At 36.0% G+C, this 21,726-nt stretch overlaps 1 protein-coding gene across 3 annotated transcripts; it reads left to right on the top strand.

The window, feature by feature from the left end:
- Nucleotides 1-2,503: 2,503 nt before the first annotated feature.
- LOC149255142 (putative F-box protein At2g36090) lies at nucleotides 2,504-5,174 on the top strand. 3 transcript variants are annotated; one of them, XM_089460327.1, is made up of 2 exons: nucleotides 2,504-2,775; nucleotides 3,636-5,174. In XM_089460327.1, the coding sequence occupies exon 2, from the start codon at nucleotides 3,910-3,912 to the stop codon at nucleotides 4,999-5,001; it is 1,092 nt and encodes a 363-aa protein (XP_089316453.1). In that variant the 5' UTR covers nucleotides 2,504-2,775; nucleotides 3,636-3,909; the 3' UTR covers nucleotides 5,002-5,174. The 3 variants fall into 3 exon arrangements, with proteins under 3 accessions (XP_089316453.1, XP_089316455.1, XP_089316454.1); XM_089460329.1 differs by having other exon boundaries at nucleotides 3,617-5,174; XM_089460328.1 differs by lacking the exon at nucleotides 2,504-2,775 and adding an exon at nucleotides 2,792-3,390.
- The last annotated feature ends 16,552 nt before the right edge of the window (nucleotides 5,175-21,726 follow it).

The following is a 21,726-nucleotide window of genomic DNA, read 5'->3' as shown; positions in this document are numbered from 1 at the left end:
TTTGAAAACGGTGGCATATAAAAACTGTTCTTCCCTTTTATATACTATCAGGCTCTGTTTTGACAGAGCGGGTTGTTAAACTGTGGTTACTGTATGTGTTTTTTCTGGGTTGTTTTCCTCATGAAAGGAGATCCAGGAAACACAGTGGTTTTTCATTTCCTTTTTTGGTATGGCTGTTAGGTCGGGTACAGGAGTCTTTATAGATTTCTGTAGGTATGCTGATGCACTTACTCAGAGGAGTTTTTGCTCCTGACCATGCAGTTTTTTGCAGAATGTTAACTCATATACTATGTAACTTTTTTATGCCTAATAAAAAAGTTCGTTTTTTTCCTTGGAAAAAAAAAATTTGGAAACATTGAAGGATCCCATAGGTAGGAAGTGAGGACAATTTTTTAGATGGTTTATTTTCTTTTGTATTAACCTTCTTCGAATATGTCTGAAATATAATTATTATACGGGTTGTTTAGTAACTTCTTTCTATCTAACTTCTTCTTCTTTTTCTTCTTCTTTTTTTCCATTTTTCTATTATTTATTTGTAAATTCCAAAAATATTATGGAATGAAAGAGTTTGATACCTCTCTAGAGTGTTGAAAATAAAAAACACTTTCTCTTTAATTCTCTAATATATACTTAAATTAAATTTAAGTTTTAAACTGTTTATCCTACTACCAATTTTACTGACATTTTAACTTAACAAATTATAATGATTTAAAAATACTAAACTTAATATTTTTAAAAACCAAAATAAAATTTAAAAAAAATTCAAATAACTTTCTATTTTTTTAAAATCTAATAAGCTAAATTCAATCTTAATAAATATTATATAAATTGATCACAAAATATATAATAATTAATTTTAATTTTAAATTAATAATAATAAATTTTATATAATTTACATTTAAAAAATAATAATTAAAACTGAAATTCAAGTTTACTTATTATTTATGATTTTTGTAAAAACGAATCTGTACTTTTATAATGATAAAATATCTGATGGTCAAAATTAGTTAGTAAAATGTACCAAACCTTGAATACTATATTAAACATTTGTTACAAAACCATAAATTTCAACTTCACTCGATATTATGATAAGGATTAGTTATCTAGCTTTATCACTCACTATAAGAGTGACTTGAATTCAAGGGTCAACTTTATTTGGTTAATCATTTTTATTTAAATATTATTTTTCATATTAAAAAATTGTATAATGATGTTGATTTATATAATATGTTTAAAAAATAATTTAATTTTAAAATTATGAATATTAAATTGGTATATAAAATTTCTTTTATTTATTAAATAGATGATTTATTTATATATATATTTGTCTTATTAAAAGGGTTGAAGATAAAAAATATTTTCTCTTGGATTGCTCAGAGTTTGCTCATATCACTTTTCATTTTTAAAACATTTGTCACACTACCAACTTTCTTAACTGGTTAAGTGAACATAACTATAATGATTTTGGAAAACTTCTCTCTTCCTTTTAATCATAAAAATAAAATATTAAAGAACCTAAATTAATCTCTTACTCTCTTAAGATCCGATAAACCATATTAATCTTAATACATATTAATCATCATATATATAATCCTTTTAAATTTAAATATATAATTTTTTAAATAAAAACCCACAATTTTAATTATAAAAAATTTACATTTAACATAATTATTATAATTTTTTTTTTTAATTTTATAAATATATATTTATTTAATTAAAGTTCATTTTCAAAATCACTAAAATTATAGAGTTCAGGGTCTGTGATCCATATCAAGTTTGAGAGAGAATTTTGGGCGAAAATCACATGGGATACCATTTGTCGACGCGTTTCGAACCAACTAGTGTGGTTCATCGTAAGTACAAGTTAAATTTAAAATTTCGCCTCATACTCTATACACTTATATTTATTTAAAATTTCAATTATATATTTAATTTAATAAAAATAATAAACAATATGGTTAATTATAATATTTCAAAATAGTTTTTATTATAAAATAAATATATTGTTATTCGATCTATTCAAATTTGAATTTTAAATTTTATTATTCCTATAATATTTTATAATATTATAACTAAATTAAATAAATATATTTTTATTTAAATTTTATAATAATTTGAAAATGAAAATCACTTTATCATTTTCAACGGAATCTAAATCTAAATTAATTTATTTGTAAAAAAATAAATCTATCGGAATCTAAATTAATTTATTTGTTAAAAAAATAAAACTATCTGAATCTAAATTAATTTATTTGTAAAAAAAATAAATCTATCTCCATCTAAATTAATTTATTTGTACAAAAAAAATATATTTAAATTTATGTAACCTTTATACCCGGGCTGAGCACATCTATATTTCATGTTAAAAATATTAAAATTTATGTGACCTTTATACAAACGCTGAACACATCTATACCGTCATGGCTGCGTTTCTTTCCATAACATGACATTAAAAATGTGAAGATTTCCACCGATTTTCTAACCGACGGAGTTGCACGCGACGGAATCGCACGCTTATTACCTACTTCTTGGACATCACTAATCTACTCTGAGTCACCAAAGAGCTGACATCTTTACGCTTGAAAAACTGTACAAAAGACCCACATGCCTGCTCAGATATTCTTAAAATACTGTCCAAAACAACTGTACAAAGCATCTAGTTTGGTGTTCAGAGAGTTAACTATTTTGAGAGTGCAGAGTCTATTTAAGAGCAAAAGGGGACAGAGCCCACACAAGGGTACTGCAGCTATATACATGTAACTGCATGAAGCAAAGGTACGCTGCTAAAAAATCGAAAACAGAAAGGGCGCTTACTTTGAATTTGAAATGGTGAAATATCAAGATTGTTTCTATGAATGCTTGAATTTGAAAATCTCGTTTCTAGCAATTTTCTTTGATCATTTGAGTGGATGTACCTCAAAGTATTCACAGAGGCGGGAGTTTCTATGAATTTTCAATCATCAATTGATTGGATGTACGTTATAGGATGATTCACAAGGGCGGGAATCGATTAAGATGGTTTCCGCTTTGGGCTATTTATAGCCCTGGGTTATTGATGGATCTGGGTTTTTCTGTAAAATCTGTAGTGGGTTGCCAAGGGCGTAGTTAGAATGTAGGGTTCTTGAATTATGCTGAGCTTTGATGAAGTAATATAAAGGGATTAGGATTGGGTGTGTAAGTGTTTCTCATATGTGTCTCTGTCTCTGCTTAAATTTTTTCATTTCATCACAAGTTGTTATGGTCCAGAAAGGGGTTAGATTAGCGAATGGATATCTGTTTCAGTCACATTAAAACTTACATCTGAACAAATAGAAGTTCAGATTGCATGTACTCTGTTTCAAAACAGTTGATCACCTTTGTTGGTAGTATGCTTGGGAATAATCAGAACAGGTACAGAGCTACTTCATGTTGAAAGGGTAACTAAAATATAAAGATTCTGGATTTTGTACTCTATTGGTAAAGTCATCTGGTTTCCTTACTTGCATGGATAAATAGGGTGAAAGCCATTTTGATGTAATAATGTTTTAGCATGTTTATTTTGAAGGGATGGTAACTGCATCCCTTTCAGTATTACAAGTACCAGGTTTTTTGAAAAACAAATAAATGATCTTTGCAGGATGTTTTTTTGTATGCAGGAAAAGCCAGGAGGCATGCATGGAAGGTGAATACTGGGAGGGCCACTTACTTTGGAACATTATGTTGCCTTGTTAAACATTGGTGAAGATTATTCTTTGGGTGTTAAATCCCGGTGCATGTCTTGGTTGATATGCGCATCAGTTTGAGTGGGTGTGATATGAATTATTGTCTCTATCTGGACCTTTATTGAAGGAAGCATCTGCTGTTGACTGCTAGGCTTAGATGGGCTTTTAAGTTGGGCTTTTGATTGAATTCTCAAGAGTTGCAGGGATCATGGCTTTGAATTCTGACCTAATTTGTGATATCTTAAAGCGGGTGGATGGTGTAACAATTGCCAATGCAGAGTGTGCATCCTCTCTTTTCCGTTCTGCAACAAGAGAGGAGCACACCTGGGAGGAACTATGCTCGTCACTATGGCCTTCTACTAGAAATGAGGAAGTAAGAAGTTTGATTTCTGCATTGGGTGGGTTTCGGAAGTTCTACACAGATTGCTTTCCAACGGTTCTGTTTACAGAGAGAGTTTCTGCTATTGACTGCAATTTGGACTTCAGCAAATCAGAAGAATCGCTATCCGAGTACTGTGATAAAGAGCTCCATAGTGTTTCTTCCTCTGATTTTGTTTCCCTCGTTGATGTACATTATAGAGATAAAGCAATTTATTCCAAAATACTTTGGGGAATCCCAGGTGCAGCTGATAGTAATGGCTGGTTCTCTAACTCTCCTTTCAGTATTGATTTGCTAAGTAGTTTTGACAAAGCCGAGAACGGAGCGAGCCAGGCCAATATCTCCTTGGCAGAAGGGTTGCCACCAATCACATCTCTTGAGAGGGAAAGGAAAGATGGGAAACTTTGGAGAGAGATTTGGAACAACATAAGGCTTAGTTGGATCCTTGTGAATAGAAGGGAAAAACAAACAGTGAACCTTTCAAGCTGGAGTCCTTTAGGAGGACAAAAACATTGGCCTACTGACGAGGATTTCCTTTTGCTCTTCGGTTCCATACTTCCTGCTCATAAAATTCTGCCTTTTGGGGTTGTTCAGGGTACCCTTGTGATGAAGTGCAGAATTTCGGATGATAGTGTTGGAGATGCTTCTCATACTACTCTGAACTTGACTGAGCTTGGCATACGGTTGGAAGACGTGGATGGTGCGCATGTGAATGGAAGGAACAGTCTGCTCGTCCTTAAAAGAGCTCTGAGCTGCCACAGAACGATGAATTACAACAACGTCTTAGCATCTTATCATCAATTTTTGAAAGCACAGAGTCAGTTGAAGGTTGAGAAGATGAATAATGAAAAATTGATTAATACAGTTTGTGCTCTAGGTGGAATTACTGCATTTGCCATTAGTTGTTTCGTTGTTCTTTGAGAAATAAATGGTTGACGCTAGCGTTCTATGACCTGTTTCAAATTCAGAGGGAACTGCATATTCTCTGCGCCTTAGCAATTCATCGATATTGTACAACATCTCAGTTGGAATTACTGAATTTGGAAGAGCTTTGTGTATAATGGTAAATGGCTTATATTAATTCGAATATTTTTAGCTCTCTTTTTCATGTGTCTTGTGGTTACAACTTTCAACTTGTGCTCTTCTGTATTAGGTTAGTTGCCTCACTAAGGTTGCTGAACTCTCATTGACTTTGCTTTTCTTGATGTCATAAATGATATTTGTGTTAGAATATCTACTTCTATACCCCATAGCATATTCACTTCTTCCATGTTATCATCATCAGATTGTTGGTGGCAGGTATCCCTGCTTACATGCTTGGTTTATCAATCGAACTAAATTGAAATGGAAAATTATCATATATGTCAACCAAATCACATTGTGTCTACGTAGTCTGCCTACACAAGAGTATCTAGGATGCTAAGAAACATGTGCACACTGCCAACTGGTCTTTCTGAATCTGAGCCAAGGATTGGTAGTGATATCAGATGTTTTGAAGACAAACCAAATTTGGAGAAGTAAAGGACCTTTGACTTTGAAAACTTTGAAATCCAACTATGGCCATGATTAGCAAGGGATACATATAATGGATATTTTGCCTTGCTGGAGCCAAGAGAAAGCTTTGTGTAATAGAGTGTGAAGGCTGCTCTGTTTGGCCACCACCTGTTGATAATTTTCATGAATACTCGTAGTGGGTGGAAATGGAAGCCCAATACCTCTATAAAACTAGGCTTACCGATTAGAACTTTAATCTTTGTTCTTCACCTTTTGTGTGAAGTTTAGGTTAATTTAACATTTGGCACCACTCGTTGTGAACACAGTTCAAAATAAATACTTGCCTAAAGCAAGGAAACAGACATGAAGCAAAGGTAGGAATGGGATCTTTCATCAGAAACTATAACCAACCTGGAGATAGTTTCTGTCAACAAAAATGACAATTTAGACTGCTATGGTAGCTTTCACTATGACGGCTTGGATAGCCTTCATGACTCTCAGCTTGTTCTTTCTTCATGGTGGCTGCTGCTTAGAGTCTCAGATATTTATTTCATAGAAACAATGGCTGCTGCTTAGAGGCTGAGATATTTTATGTCAGAGAAACAATTCCAGGATGCACAGATGTTAGAGGTATCCAGTTTAACAATAGGTACTTTTAAGAAGGCATGTGGAAGGGGTCTTGTGAAGGAGCTTAGACACAAGAAGCCCAACAGTAGCTATCTTTCATGATCACTATGCCTTCCGACCACGAGATCCAAACAACAGTTGGCCTGGTTGATGGCTACTGCAAGAGTGTTACTGTAACTGGCAAGCATGGAACTTGAGGACCTAAGTACGATAAATTCTTTACTTTTTCATTAAATCACAAACTTTGTTCTATAACCATAATTTGAAATAGCTTGTATTTTTTCTTTCCTTTCTGGAAATAGGAGATTCTACATTGGATCCTGGGGTCTTATAGAGGTAGAGTTAGCCTTTGCAGCATGTAGAGCGTCTGCTGTTCTCTGTCACTAAAGCCAACAAATACAAAATCCAGTTATACTTGGAAGGATAAAACAACAGGCTAGTATATCGAAGGAGCTTAATGTGCCTTTTGGAATGTTATCTTGTTCCACCAAGAAATTTAAAGCTATTGGTGAAGAATTTTGCATTGAACTCTCAAAGGACAAGAATAATACCACAAAAGCATCCATCTCTTTCATTTTACAGTTTGGTAATGTTAGAAGGATTAGTGTTAGTTTTTTATATTTTTCTGTGTGTAAATGCTTCCAAAGAATTGATATCGGACTTCTCCGATTATAATGAAACTCCAGAAACGTACATGCTTTCTGTTATAGATCTTGCAAAAAGCAAGATAAAGAAGACAATACCAGTAACTGTACAACAGGTAGATGTATTTAAAACCAGTCCAGTGATACCAACTCATAACCACAGTGCTGACTCCTAAAACGTACTTGTATTTTAAAATTACCTGTTAATTTGATATCCAACTTATCCAAGTATGCTGGGAAAAAGCATTCTCTAAGCTTTTCCTGTCAACTCTTAAAGGGTTTGACATATATTGTTTCAACAGCATGAATGCTTTAAAGTAAATAGAAGTCTCTTTCTACAATCAGTATTTAAGGAACGGATTCGTGCAGAATAACATTGAGACCATCTTATGGTGATTGAAATCAAAAGAAACTGCACCCATGAGCAGACACTATAAAGCAAGCTCCTTTCAACATGTCTTCTGTAATCCTGGTTTTATACATGATGTATTTGGGGTAGGTTAAGGGATGATGCAAGATTCCACCATCAAAATGGATAGAACTGTTCACCTGAATGTGACTCAGCAGCAAGCAGCAATGTCTTGTATTAATGTGAAGCCCTAGATTCGAAACCCCACTGAGTGAGCATAGACAAGTGTCTTGTATTAATGTGAAGCCCTAGATTCAAAACCCCACTGGGTGAGCACAGATAAGTATGTGCAAGTCCTGAGTGATATGGATGCCACCAATGTAGATTTATTGTAATTCTGGATTTATCATGTGCTGAAAGGGATCAAATCTTTTGAGGTGGAAAACTTTTTTATTTTTCAATCTAAAAATGTTTTCACTTCGAGGGACTTACATATTTATATATATGCCACTTGTCAACTCCATGTTCAGAATTGAAGGAATTACACATCTTCATATTGAGCAACGCACCATTGAGATATTTTAACCACCATCTTAGATCCATGTTAACCCTATATTTATCATGTGTCAAGATAGATTAAATCTATCAAGCTGGAAAACTTTCCTCTAATCTAAAAATAGTTTTCACCCCGAGTGACTTGATCCTCTTTATGTACATGGAGTTAAAATGGATTTGATAATGATGATTAACATCTAATAAGATTGAATATGGTCTATGTGACCTTAAGAAGGTAAGATATTACTTAGAATTCTTTCAAATTTTATTTCTATGCTAAAAAATCATTCAGAGAGACATTCCGAGATCATGATAGTTTTGTTGAGTTAAAGGCCAGGAAGGTTGGTAGTGTGATAAATATTTTGAAATTTAAATCTAATCTGAGTATAAGTTGGACAAGAAAATGCTTTTCAACTTGAACTCTCTTCGTGTCATAAAGGTGACAAATTCTTTCATCCTGTGGTGTTTTGGGAATTGACCAATGCTCAATTTCACTATGCAGCTCATGAGAATTTGTTTTATTTTAGCAATGTTTATTTTCTGTTTTGCACTACTCCAGACAAAGAGATACTTTTGATTTTCAAGATTTAGGTTAATCACTTTCTTATAGTATCTTAGGTTCCTTTTTCCCTCTAACTCTTTATCGCTCCAAAGTTTCTCTTTAAATTTTGTTGTAATAATATTTTTACTATTATTTTTATTTCTGCAAGATGACCTCCTATCTCACATGATCTAGCAAAGATTGGGCATCTTTATGCCATCTCCACTTGAGCCAAAGGTGGTTTTGGCTAGAGTTAGAAGCAATTTTAAGAAACTTCTTGTCCTCTATGTTATTTAACTTCTTATACATAAAATACCTACTAATAGTCATGCTTTCAATGGAGAAAAGAATTGCTTCAATGACGAGAATATTGTATGGTGGATTTCCTTTAATTGTGAAATTATAGGTCATAAATTGCTTTTGAATCTAGTCTATTTTCCTCCATGCCTCTTTGGAGCTACTGAATCCCTAAACCTCACTTCCATATAAAATAGCAAAGGTGTCAAGAGTTTCAAAGAAGAGTTATTTTTATACCATATCCAAAGATCTGCTAACTTACAATTGTTTTCGAGTCTATGACAAACTTTTTATCCTTCATTTATCTTTTTCTCAATGCTATAATTCTAGTTGAGCTCGTGATGAATATCAATTCCAAGTTATTTGTAGGAAGGAACTACCTACAAGTTATTGTTGCCATATATGAAACTATCATTTGTGATCATTTTGGATTTAATCACTGCGACTTTCATTTTGTTATTATTAATAGTCATACCCATATTGGAACAAAGATCTTGGAGGATTCTTAGTCGCTTGCCAAGATCATAAGGACTCCTAGCCAAAAGAACAATATCATTAGAATAAAGAAGAAAAATGATGACTATAATAGTGAGAGCGGGGCTAACAAAACCTACTTCTTCCAAAGAATCCTCTAACATATCAATGTATTTGCCAAAAAGGGTAGGGGAGAAGACACTGTTGAATTTTGTAGCTATGGTTGGTCTTCATAATTAATATTTTAGCCTTTGAAATATATAATGAAAATATAAAATAGATTCTTCATGTCATTTTATTATTTAGCCCTTGAAATAATTAATATGTGACATGTTCTTAATGTTGGCCTCATAAAGAGGGAAATTTGGTCTTTCAGTTATATTGAATTTGCCTCTAAATTGTAAATTCGGCCCTCCAAAAGTTTAGGTCAGCCTGCCCTCGTAAATGCACCAATTCAACTTCCTAGACAAGTATAAATAGAGGCTTCGACTTCCTCTAAAAGAGCAAGTCGATCATCATTTGTTCAGAGGCAATTTAGATCATCTAAGGCAAGGAAGAAGGACGAAATCTAAGGCTAAATAAAGAGACCGAATATGAGGCAAAACGAATCTTTGATGAGTAGACCGAATCTCTGAGGCAAATGAAGTTCTTGGGTAGAGAACCGAATCTAATCAGTCTTATATATTGGGCAGATCTATTTTTGGGCAATTTGACTAGGGCTATCAATATGTTTTTATGTTTGACTTAGATGTATCTTTATTGACTTGAATAATTTCTCTAAGGAAAAGGTTGTTGGGATTTTCCCCCAAGTGAGGTTTTTTGGGTTAAATACTTGTGTTTCTTGTTTAGTTGTCTCTTTATGATCCTACTGTCTATTTTATTATACTGTTGAAGATCTTTTGTGTAATTTCTTTATGATGAATTTGAATGTAGGAAAATATTAAAATAAAAATTCATAGGAAGTAATTTTCAGTTTAGAAGATCTATGAAAAACCAATAGGGACACCCTTGCTTGACTTCGATATTGTTGTTACTTTGTTCTGAACAACCCTAAGTGATCCTAAACTTGGAAATAACGTTATCATACAACCTTGTCACAACAATCCTCGATTCAAAGGAACCTTTATCTCTTCCAATCTCTTCGAAAGGTTTGTCCTAGGATCAATGCAAAAAGAATTCATGAAGTCAACAAAACCAAAAAGAGATTGGTCTTATTATTGTGACACTCCTCCACAATGATCTTGAGAGTAACAAGGAGGTTAATAGTTGAATGATATCTCCTTAACATAGCTTGGCCTTTAGCGCTTTTATCACGACTTTCAAACCATAAACTAATATTCTTTTCCAAAATAATTCCATATAGCCTGGATATAATAGGGCTAATCATAATGGTCCTATATTTAGAGGGAATGCTTTTATCCCCACTTCTAACTATAGGTATAATGAGACTCTGTGTCCAAGGCTTAGAGAAGCTTTGCTTCAATGTTAAATTGAAGAGCTTTAATATGCGAAGAATAATGATAGGCTCTCCTATTTTAAAATTTCAGCGTGGTAGACTTCAATATCCTTAGCTTTCTTGGTTGCAAGGCGCTTAAACCCGAATTCTATGTCTTCCAAAGAAAAGTTTTTATCTTCTATAGGAGCATTATGGAAATAGAGATGGTCATAGTAAAATTATGATAGATATCTTCAATGTTGTTATTATAAGTTAATAGGTTTAATTCCATATTTAAATCCTTTAAGAAGTGATCAAATTTACTTTTGTAAGAAAATGGGTGTCTTTGATTCTCAACATTCTCTTTTATGGGCCTCTTGTGCATAACAAAGTTTAGAGTTAGGTTAAAGGTCTATGATATGAGTCAGGATATCATGGTCATTGAAGAGGTCAAAATTTACTATTTGGTTGTGTTGACGTTGTGATCAACACCCTCCAAAAATTTTCCTACACGTAAACTTTGGAGCCTACTGAGGATCTATGAATTAGTTGTTCCATAGTTGCTTCATGGTCGATTAATGTTATGCTAAGTGTTTAAGTCTTCTTCTCGGATTCTAAGTGTCGAAGTCACTTTCTCATGCATGTTCAGTTTGTAATACGTCCATGAGCGCATTCTTTTATGCAAGCTTGAATAGGCATAGCACAATTCATCAAGAGTGTCTGTGCAATGTTCAACCTATGTTGACAGTCAGTGCACACTTTCATTAACAGTCTCTCACTTTTGGTTGCGATTGTACTTCTATTTGTGAGTTTTTCCAACTGTCGCTTTTGTGCACCTTCGCTTTCGCAAGTGTCACTTTCATGTTTACGACTATCACTTTTTCTTGTTTTCACTTTAATAAGTGTCATTTTCATGTTATCTTCGCTCTGACACGTGTCGTTTTCAATGTCACTTGCATTTGCAAGTGTTGTTTGCACTTTTCTCTTATTATCGCAAGTGTTGTCTCCCAGGCATGCGAAGTGTCGCACGATGCAAAAGTAAAGTCATGGTTCATTTTTGAAGGAAATTTTGGTACCAATGGTTCCTATCTATCTTATAGACATGTATTAGACTCATTCCCAAAGTTTCGTGCATTGTCGTGCTATTGTCGCACTTGGAGGAGGTTGTTGTATTGTCGTCGCATCGAGGGGATCATGTTGTTCTTTTGTCAATTAGTTTGAGTGCGTGTGATTATTCATAAGTTCAATCCTAGTCTCACTTCTACCTCACTGATCCCACACTTAGTCAAATTCTGGAAAGTTCCTGCCTGATTAACTTAACCTCACTCAACCTCCTGGAAATGCGCATTGCGTAGTTTCAACCCTGAAGCTAATCCCTTGCCTCTTGACCTCCACAATTGTGCAGTTTCGTGAAAATTGACCTAGTGACAAGTGGTCTAAATATAAAGATGCAATACATACCTTTTGTAACAGTTCCACATCATGTAGATTAAAATATTTCTCCATCTGTAGTATCCATGTTATGGGATCCTTGCCATCAAACTTCCTCATATCAATCTTTGGAATATGGTGGGTCTTCAATCCAATGTTAGCTTCTATGAAATCATGATTAACATTTATTTATTTTTTCATCATGAGTTTCCTCCACTACCTTTTCGTCATTAAGAGGCCTTTCTTGTAGCATCTTTGTCTCACCTTCCTTCAAACCTTCCATGTCTTTCTTCAAATCGTCCATGCCTTTCTTCAAATCTGCTTTCGTGGCACATATATAACTATTTATCTTGGCTTCGTTCACATTCTTCAAATCATCCATCCAATTTTGTTTACTAGGTGTTTTTATTTTCTTGATTCGAGTCATTATTTTTCTTGCTTTTAGGATCTCGATCTTGAATCTATTGTATCTTTGAAATTTTGGATCTCCAAGGTCTGAAATTGTGACCTGTGGTAGCCCTCTACCTCCTCTTTCCAATGCCACCAGTCTGATCAATATTGGACTCTTCAATAAAGAGTTATGCCAAATATCCTACGATGACCTGATTATAGATTAGTTTAGGAGAGAGAACTTGTACGACTTTCCACGTGCGACTGTTTTGACCTTAGGACCTGAAAAACATACCCAGAAAATTACAGTCCGTCTTCTGTCTATAAAATCTGGCGAAATTTCAATGTGATGCTTAGAAAGAAAGTTATGATGATTTTCCCAAGATCACCTGTTTGGAATGTAATTCGGGAGTCTGAAAAAACCCTAAATATCTTGGACTCTATCTCTGAAAATATAGCGAAACAAGATCTGAAATTTGGGCCCGATCTTCACCAAGATTTTAGATCAAATGGGTTTTAATTATAGAGTTTGAACTATTGTAGAAAAACATTTATAGCGAAAATTCCACGATAACCTATTTGAGATGGAATTCTAGAGCTTGCAAAAACCCTAACTTCCTCAGATCATATCTCCTAAAATATAAAGATACAATGTCAGAAATTTGGACCTGGGTTAATAGAGATTTTAGCTGAAATGGATTTTTTTTTGGCTTCTGAAACATCGCAGAAAACAAGTTAAAGAGAAAATGCTACGATGACCTGTTTTGGAGCAGCGAAACCCTAGAATCCAAAGCTCTAATACCAAATGTTATGAAACCAGCTCACAAAAAGATAGAAAAGATAGATCAACGACTTCAAAATCAGCCTCTTCGAGGGAGAAACCTCCTTTACATTACACAAATGAAAAATTATTGGATGATACAAATGACGATACCTCCTTTCTATATATAGGAGTCTAAGTGGTCCCAGTATAATCAGAGCCTACATAAGAATAATATTGTAGGGGCACAACAATAAAAATAATGGGCTTCTATGGGGCATAATAATAACAACATGGGGACTACATGGGCACAACAATACAATAAGGGGGTTGCACTAATAACAATAAGGGGCTACACTAGTAGCATAAGAGAAATCAAGCTACAAAGTACGTTTGAGTTTTTATCCCCATCACCGGGAGAGCAACATCCCATACCTTGGAGGAATATCAACAACAACCACATCCATCAGAGCATTTTTTGTCGGAATCTGATCTAAAGATACTACCAAGTCTTTAATGAGACCGCGACACTTAACTCTTCCTGAGTCAAAGGAGTAAAGGTCATGATATGATCGAGTAATATCCAGTGTGCTAGGTCCCTATAATACTACTGATTCCCCCATTACTATTTTCATTGTATCCCTTATTGTTATTGTTGTGCCCCTATTGTCCCCATATTGTTATTATTGTGCCCCATAAAACCCCAATATTGTTATTGTTGTGCCCTTCTATTATTATTGTTATATCGACTTTGATTATATTGTGACCCCTTAGACTCCTATATATAGAAAGGAGGTTTTTTCATTTGTATCATCCAAGAATTGTTCAATTGTATAATGTAAAGGAGGTTGCCCCTTCGAAGAGGCAAATTCTGAAGTCGTTGATCTATTTTTTCTATCTTTTTGTGAGCTAGTTTCTTAACATTTGGTATTAGAGCTTTGGATTCTAGGGTTTCGCTGCTCCAAACAAGTCATCATGGAGCTTTCGCTATAACGTTTTCTCTACCAAGTTTCTGTAGTTAAAAAACAAACCCATTTGAGTCGAAATCGTTCTGAACCTCAGGTCCGAATTTTAGATCTTGTCTCACTATATTTTTAGAGATATGTTCTGAGGAAGTTAGGGTTTTTGGAAACTCTCGAATTACATTCCAAACAAGTGACCTTGAGAAAATCGTCATAACTTTCTCTTTGAGCATCAGATTGAAATTTCATAAGTTACAGAAAGAGGACGGATTGTAGTTTTTTTGTATCTTTTTCAGATCCGAAGGTAGAAATAGTGACACGTGGCACATCATACAAGTTCGCTCTACTGAAAAATTATATAATCAGGTCATCTTGGGATATTGTGCATAACTCTTTCTTGGAGAATCCAATTTTGATTAGACTGGTGGTATTGGAAAGAAGACTCAGAGGGCTACCGCAGGAATAAATTTCAGATATTAGAGATCCTCAATTACGGAGATACAACAGATTCGATATCGATCTTCTACAAAGTGAAAAATTGTGTGTAGTCTTTTTAAAATTTTGCATAAGTTTGGGTTGAAAAAATAGTTTGAAGTTCAAAGGGCTTAGTGAAGCATAATTATCAGTAATTGATGCCCGAAGAAAGAAAATGGAAACACCTAATAAGCAACCTGAAAGCTTTAGCATGACTCATGAAGAAGAGGATGAAATGCAACATGATATATCAAAATTACGAGACCAAGAGCAACAAATTTCACTCTCACAAAAAGGTAACAGAAGCTAAGATTGATGGTTTAAAGAAAGACATGGAAGTTAAGATAAATGGCGTGGAAGCTAAGATGAATGGCGTGGATGTTAAGATGGATGGCGTGGAAGCTAAGATGGATGGCATGAAAACTAAGATGAATGGCATGGATGCTAAGATGGATGGTATAGAAGAAGAACTAAAAGGCGACATGGAAGATTTGAAGATAAATTTGATAAGTTGCTACAAGAAATGCTTATTAATAGTGAAAGGGTAGTAAATAAAATTCATGATGAGAACAAAATAAATGTTAATCATGATTTCATAGACTCTAACATTGGATTGAAGACCCACCATGTTCCAAAGATCGATATGAGGAAGTTGATGGCAAGGATCCTGTAACATGGAAACTATAGATGGAGAAATATTTCGATCTCCATAATGTGAAAAACACACAAAAGGTGCACATTGCAACTTTATAGAACCAAATCAGTTTGTATGTTATCGATGGCTTTTCTCTCGTAGACAAATTGTCACTTGGGCAATTTTTACAGAAGAAATGATATCACATTATGAGTATACAAGAAGCAAAACTTTTTCTAGCCAAATGATAAACTTCAAACAAAAGGGTTCAATGATGGAGCACATTGAGGACTTCCAAAAATTGAATATAAGGGTAAAAGATATTCCAGAGGAGCATAGGATTGATGTGTTCATAGGATGTCAAAGGATAACATCCAACATGAGGTTCGCCTTTGGGAACCCGACTCATTGGAGAAGGAATTCAGGTTGGAAAGAAAAATGGAAAGAAAAATTATGGCAACAAGGAAGCCTACCAATCACAACTATAAGGATGGAAGTTTTGTTTCCCCTAGCCTTCCACAACCTACAAGGTTGACACCTGAACAATTGGTAGAAAAAAGAGCAAAAGGGTTTTCTTACAATTGTGATAGAAAATACACTAATGGTCATAAGTGTGTTGGAAAGAAATTATTTTACATAGATTGTGAAGAGGAGGAATAAAAGGAACAAGAAACGTTAAAAGAAGAGGATATACACCAGGAACAAACCCTAGAGAAAGAAGAAATGAATCCGACCATATATTGTAATGCATTGGCCGAAATTACCACTCCTAAAACTATCAAGATAGAATGACATATCAAGAAGAAAAGGGTAATAGTGTTGATTGATTCAGGCAGTACCCATAATTTTATTCGTTGTAAGATAGCCAAGGAATTGAATTGCTTCCTATATCTAGCACTAGAGTGTCAAGTGATGGTTGCAAGTGGAGGAACCATAAATTGCTCTGGAAAATGCCATAACATCAAGATATCCGTGGGTGACTATGTATTGAATAGCCCAATGATTTCCATTCCAACGGGTGGTGCTGATGTTGTACTACGAGCCCAATGGCTACAATCCTTGGGTACAATAGATTTTAATTTTCAAGAACCTTTCATGAAATTTTCTTCGGAACGAAAGGAAGTTGAATTAAGAGGTATCGCAGGGAAACCATGAAATATAATTAGCTCTAACAGAATGACAAGGCTTCTAAAGAAAGAACAACGAGGTGTAATTGCACAATTATGTTCGCTAAAAGTTCCTGCATCGAAATCATCTACTTCTATAGATCTCCAAAAAGTCTTGGACAATCATTCCAAGGTATTTGAGACTCCCAAAGGTCTCCCACCTATTCGTGATCATGATCATGCTATTCATTTGATTCCAGGAAGTTTTCCTCCAAACATCAGGCCTTACAGATAGCCCTATGCCCTGTTATCACTTAGGTTGTTCCCTGGCTCGTAAGGGAATACGGCCGAGGTAACCACTAACCAATCTTTTAGCTGTAGGTTCTAGCCTACCTGCAACCAGAGAGGGCTCTCTCTTTATAATTTAACTTTGTTTTGGTGTAATTTTAGGCTAGTTATGATGTACAAAGCTTTGTTTTATGTTTGGTTGGATGATAATTTCAGGCAGAACTGGGATGCAGTTTCAGAACATTCTAGACTATTGGGCAATGGAGTCAATGATGGTATACTGCTGTAAGTGTTTCTTGTGGAAAAGGTAATGCTACAGAGCCAGACAGGCATCTATGGAACAATTCTTCAAATCTGGGAATCGATGGCATGAAATCAGGGAATGAAAGGCAGTCAAGGATCTTTCACTATGTTGATAGAGGGAAAGTGTGAGAATATTATCTAGGAGCAGCTAAGAATTCCTAAACAGCATCCATAATGAGAGAATCAGTTCAAACATGAGCAATTAAGAATTCATATTTATGACTAATTTTGAAGAAAACACAATTAGAAACAAAGATTGAGCAGAGGGTGTATTCAAACAAGTCCTGAGCTATTCTTCTTCTCTGTTACTAAGATCATGAAACATATGTGAAATTTGCAAACACAGAAAGACAAAACACGGTTTAGAATAACTTATTGTTCCATTAAACGACACAAGAATTCTGTAGTAGAACGCAGTTCATCACTTTCACATCCAGACAGTGTAGAGACCATGAACTTCGCCAGCAATTTGTATTAAAAGTCAGAAAATTTACAGCGTAGCTCTTAGAGAGAATCACAAACCAACCTCAAATACATTCTATGGGGAGGTATATATACAAAAATAAGATACAAAATATCTAGATGATGAGTTTTCATGCAATAAATTACATCACCAACTCTTCCAAGGGAGTAAATGAAGAATTAAACGCTGCAGTTAATATTGGCTTGCTAGCTGTCCATTTTGTCAGAAAATTTTGACTTTCTGGGCTGAATGAGTCGGCTGCCTGCTGCGCATTTATTCTGCGTGTGCTGTTCTGATGCTGGTACGTTGCTGACTTTGTCTTTGTCTTCATCATGGGTGCTCGGCTTCTTTGCATTTATTGAGCTGTAGTGGTCATTCTGTTTCTGCCTTGCACTGCCTTTTCTTCCCTTTTGACAGGTGGAGCATGCCATCTGTATATGCTGAATTGTAGTTTACAAAAAAGAATTAATAACCAAAATCACCTCAGTCCATCATTCCTCTCCACCAATCTTCTGTAGGTAGCTGATGCCTTTGTATCTTTATCAGTGTTTCATCAGCTTCTGTGTATCTATAAAAGTTTGGCTGGTCTTCAAAGAGATGGTTTATCTCGTGTGCAATGTAGAATAGATTTTCTAGTTTATCAAAGACACTTTGTCCAGATGGAGGCCCTGTTTCTTCTGATGTGCTTGAGGAAGCTGTGATTTGATTGGAGGCATAATTGTTCACCCTATTGGCATAATGGTCATGTGACAGTAGTCTTCCAGCACTGGTTACTAAACTTGGTAGCCCTCTGCTCTGTAATGCCGTGATCTTTATCTTGAACTCATCCACCTCTGCTTGCATTTCTTGGCATTTTCTTTCCAATGTCTGCACAAAATTCCTAAGGGTCAACACCCTTTTTATTAGCAAGATAGTATCAGTCCTGTTCCTGATTCCTATTGCTGCCAACTGCCCTTTGGTGCGAGTATTCAGGAATTGGATCATTCTATTAGCTTGCTCGGGCATATTTCCTAAAGATGCTCTAGCCTTTTGGTTTTCAAACTGAGCCAAGCTTATCAAATCCATTTGCTCATGAATGGTTTCAATGGATTGCCATTGGTCTGTAATGGATTGGCCAATCTTGGCCCACAAAATTTTCTTGATATCTGCTAGAGTCTTATCAAAAGTAAGCTCTTTCTCCAGCTCCTTTATTCTTTTTTCCAGGGCTTTCACTTCCCTTGTCTTCTCGGCTACATCATGCTTTGACTTGTCATATTTTTCCTCAATTCTAGCCAGCTTTTCCTTGGTTTCTTTCAATTCCGCCAATTGCAATTCCAGGGCTTCTATTTCTTTCATCATATTGTCCATTCTCAAGCTGGTGCCTTGCTCTGCAGGTGCTGTAGTAGTTGCTGAAATTGGTGTTGAGCTTGAGGTACCTGCTTCTGATGCTGGGGTAGTGAGAGGGACTGTTGTGGGGGCCGTAGGAGGAGCAGCTGTAAGAATCTGAGCTGTTTGAATTGGCTGAGAGGCCAACTCTCCCTGTCTTCCCTGTAATGATGCCTCCAAGGCACTCTCTGTCTCTACCAACCTTTTATGTAAGGTCATAAGCAAAGATACCACATCCTGCTCTTCCTTTTGTTGTGCCACCTCTATAGTTTGAGGATGCAATGTGGGTGACAGCTTGATTTGTCTCCTAAGGGCGGCTATATCTTCATCCTTCTTTTTTATCAAAGCTTGTATGCCCTTGGGATCAGTGGGATCATGTCCCAGCTCTATAATGATTTCTTCCAAGGATTTGATTCTATTGTCCTTGGCCTGTGATGAAGCTTTCTCCAACTCTAGTTGGGCAGCAGTATTGTGCAAAGAGTTTTGCAATCTATGGGCTAACAATGTTTTATCTGCTAAAGTAGAATATACCATCTCCCCAGTCTGCTTGTGCAATTCAATCTGGTCCATCGGATGGATATCTTTGGCAAACACTTCCAGATTGGTTCTAATATAGTCAGCGGCTGATTGGGGTTGCTGAGTTGTAGGTCTGAAGTGACCGAGGGTCATTCTCCCTTCCTGGATGTCATAGACTGCCATTAACCTTTGCTGATTGGTGGGGGCCATCCTTATTAGCTAGTTGTACAGCTGTAATCTTACTGGCTCATTCCTAGCTTTGATATCAGTGAATGCTTTTTTAATGTCAGAGCCCTGTTGGCCCTGTTTCCTGGTGGATGTTACTTCCACCCCCTGTTGTCTCTCTTGCTCCTGGTGAAAGGCGCTGGCCGATGTTTCCATGCTTGGGGGAACTTGCTGTTCAGTGGGCCCCTCTGGCATTTCTTCCTCTGAAAAAGGATTTAACCTTTGTCTCTTTTCTCCTTGTTGCTCTGTGGATGTCCCTGGAGGGGTCTCTTCTTGTCTATCCCTCTTCTTTTCTCTCTCTTCATTGGCAGGAGTCTGCAACACAGGAATTTCAGTCACTTTTGCTTGAGTTAAAGGGTCTTGCCCTTGACTTTGTTCATTTGTAGAAACCGGCCGGTCTGCCATTGTTTCTTGCTGCTCTAAATTGTGCACTTGCTCTTCTGAATGCTGCATCGCTTTTCCTTTAGATTTCCCTGGTAGTGGAGCACTTTCTTGATTTGGTTGCTGGGGGGCCGTGGTAGATGAGGTGCCTTCTCCAAGGTGCCGAGGAGCTGTAAAAAAGATCTGTCCAAAAGATTCCAAGTCAACTGATTTTTCCAGGTTCTTTATTGCTTTTTCTGTTATCTCTTCTTCAGTAAGCTCTTCCACTAATGTGCCCTCTATCCATTCTTGTTGATTGGCATATTGTTCAATTTGAGGGATATTGCAATGTACATATCCTGCAAGCTTATATTTGATTCTTCTAAGGCTTATAAAGTGATTGGGATCATATGGTGACGAAATGAAACTTAGTTTGAGCTTAAGTTTCTCTCCCAACATCTGATCAGCATCCTTCCATGCTTCTTCTCTCTTATTGAAAATAAATGGGCCCAATTGATGTCTGATTTTCAGCTGTGCCTTTTTTCTTTTGCCATGGAAATTAATCATATCTGCATTACCAAATTGCTGAAAGTATTCTAAGGCAAAGAGTCTCATAGGGACATATTTTGGCAATTGGTAGGGGGCTAATTCGCAGCCATAAATCCTGATTACTGTGTGGTTTTGGTAAAAATACCAGTCACCAATGCTATAGCTTTTGGAAAGCTGTAGAATCTTTTGCATCTCATCAGTGAGTCTGCGAGGAGGATCTGTTGATAATAAGTAGGTAGCTGGATAGAAAAAAAGGTCAATGAACTCACAACATGTGTATGGGGAGTAACTAACATGATGGAATACTGATGACCAAAATATGACTGACCTCCTCTCCCCCCTAGCATCCAATTTTTTGAGGAAGATTGGGAAACTTTTAGACTGATAATATAGCAGCAAATGATAGATATATGAGGTGTATTTGAATACCCTTTCCCTTTCTAGGTTCATGAACTGCTCATGAATCTTGTCGGCTATGAAGGTAGCATAGTCATACTTGACAGCAGGGGGCTGTCCTGGAGTGAAGATAGACATCAAGGCAAAGACAGTGTTGTCCACAATTTCACTTGTTCTGAATCCCAGGATGTAGGAGATCATATCTATAAGCATTTTTCACTCCTTAGTAAGCGCAATGGAGATAGGGGATTGTGAATATGGAGTAACAGTCTGGTGGTATAAACAACTTAGCAATTCGGTCAATCTCTGCAGAGGGCAACTTTGAGGCTTGATCTAGCAGATTCTTCATGGAAAGGGGGACCAAAGGCTGAGTTGGTTTGAATTGCAACATCTCATTGATAGACTGAGGAGTAATGTAAAAGAGGACTTTTCCAGCAGGGTCCATCACTGCCCTTTGAGAGGGCTCATAATTGGAACAACATTGATGGATGAGGTCAGGAAAGACATTTACTGAGGGCAAGTAGTACATGGGCATGTTGGACTCCCATATTCCCAATGGGTCATCTTTGTTTCTGAATTTATTCCTTATCTCACAGAAAGCCTGAAGATGAGGCTTGTCTCCTTCCATATCAGCAATTTGATAGTCTCTATCTGCCAGTGGAATCCATTCTAACTGTCTATGGGGTGCATTTAGTGGTGCAATATTGAGGGCAACTGGGGCCTCCATGTTTTGACTATGATTACAGTTGGATTAGGCCTGTATTTCAGCAAAAAGCAGAGTTCTGACAATGGTTTTCTGGGCAAGGAACTTACAGTTTTAAGTTCTGTGCAGAGATGTTATTGATGAGTAAAACTCAATGAAATGAAGATTGTGCAGGGCTCTGCACTAAGTTCACCTGAAAGGGAGAAAAATAAAAGGACTTTTGCAGACAGTCTTCAGTGGTTTTGCGGGAGAAGTGGAGCTGAATTTCGAGTTTAATGGAAATTTTGCAGGGGATAACAGAGTTG

This window comes from Pinus tabuliformis, chromosome 7 (genome assembly GCF_031772625.1).
Source record: "Pinus tabuliformis cultivar Carrire ecotype Pingquan chromosome 7, CPIR1, whole genome shotgun sequence".
Classification (NCBI taxonomy): domain Eukaryota; kingdom Viridiplantae; phylum Streptophyta; class Pinopsida; order Pinales; family Pinaceae; genus Pinus; species Pinus tabuliformis.
This window is presented reverse-complemented; position numbering and strand designations above follow the sequence as displayed.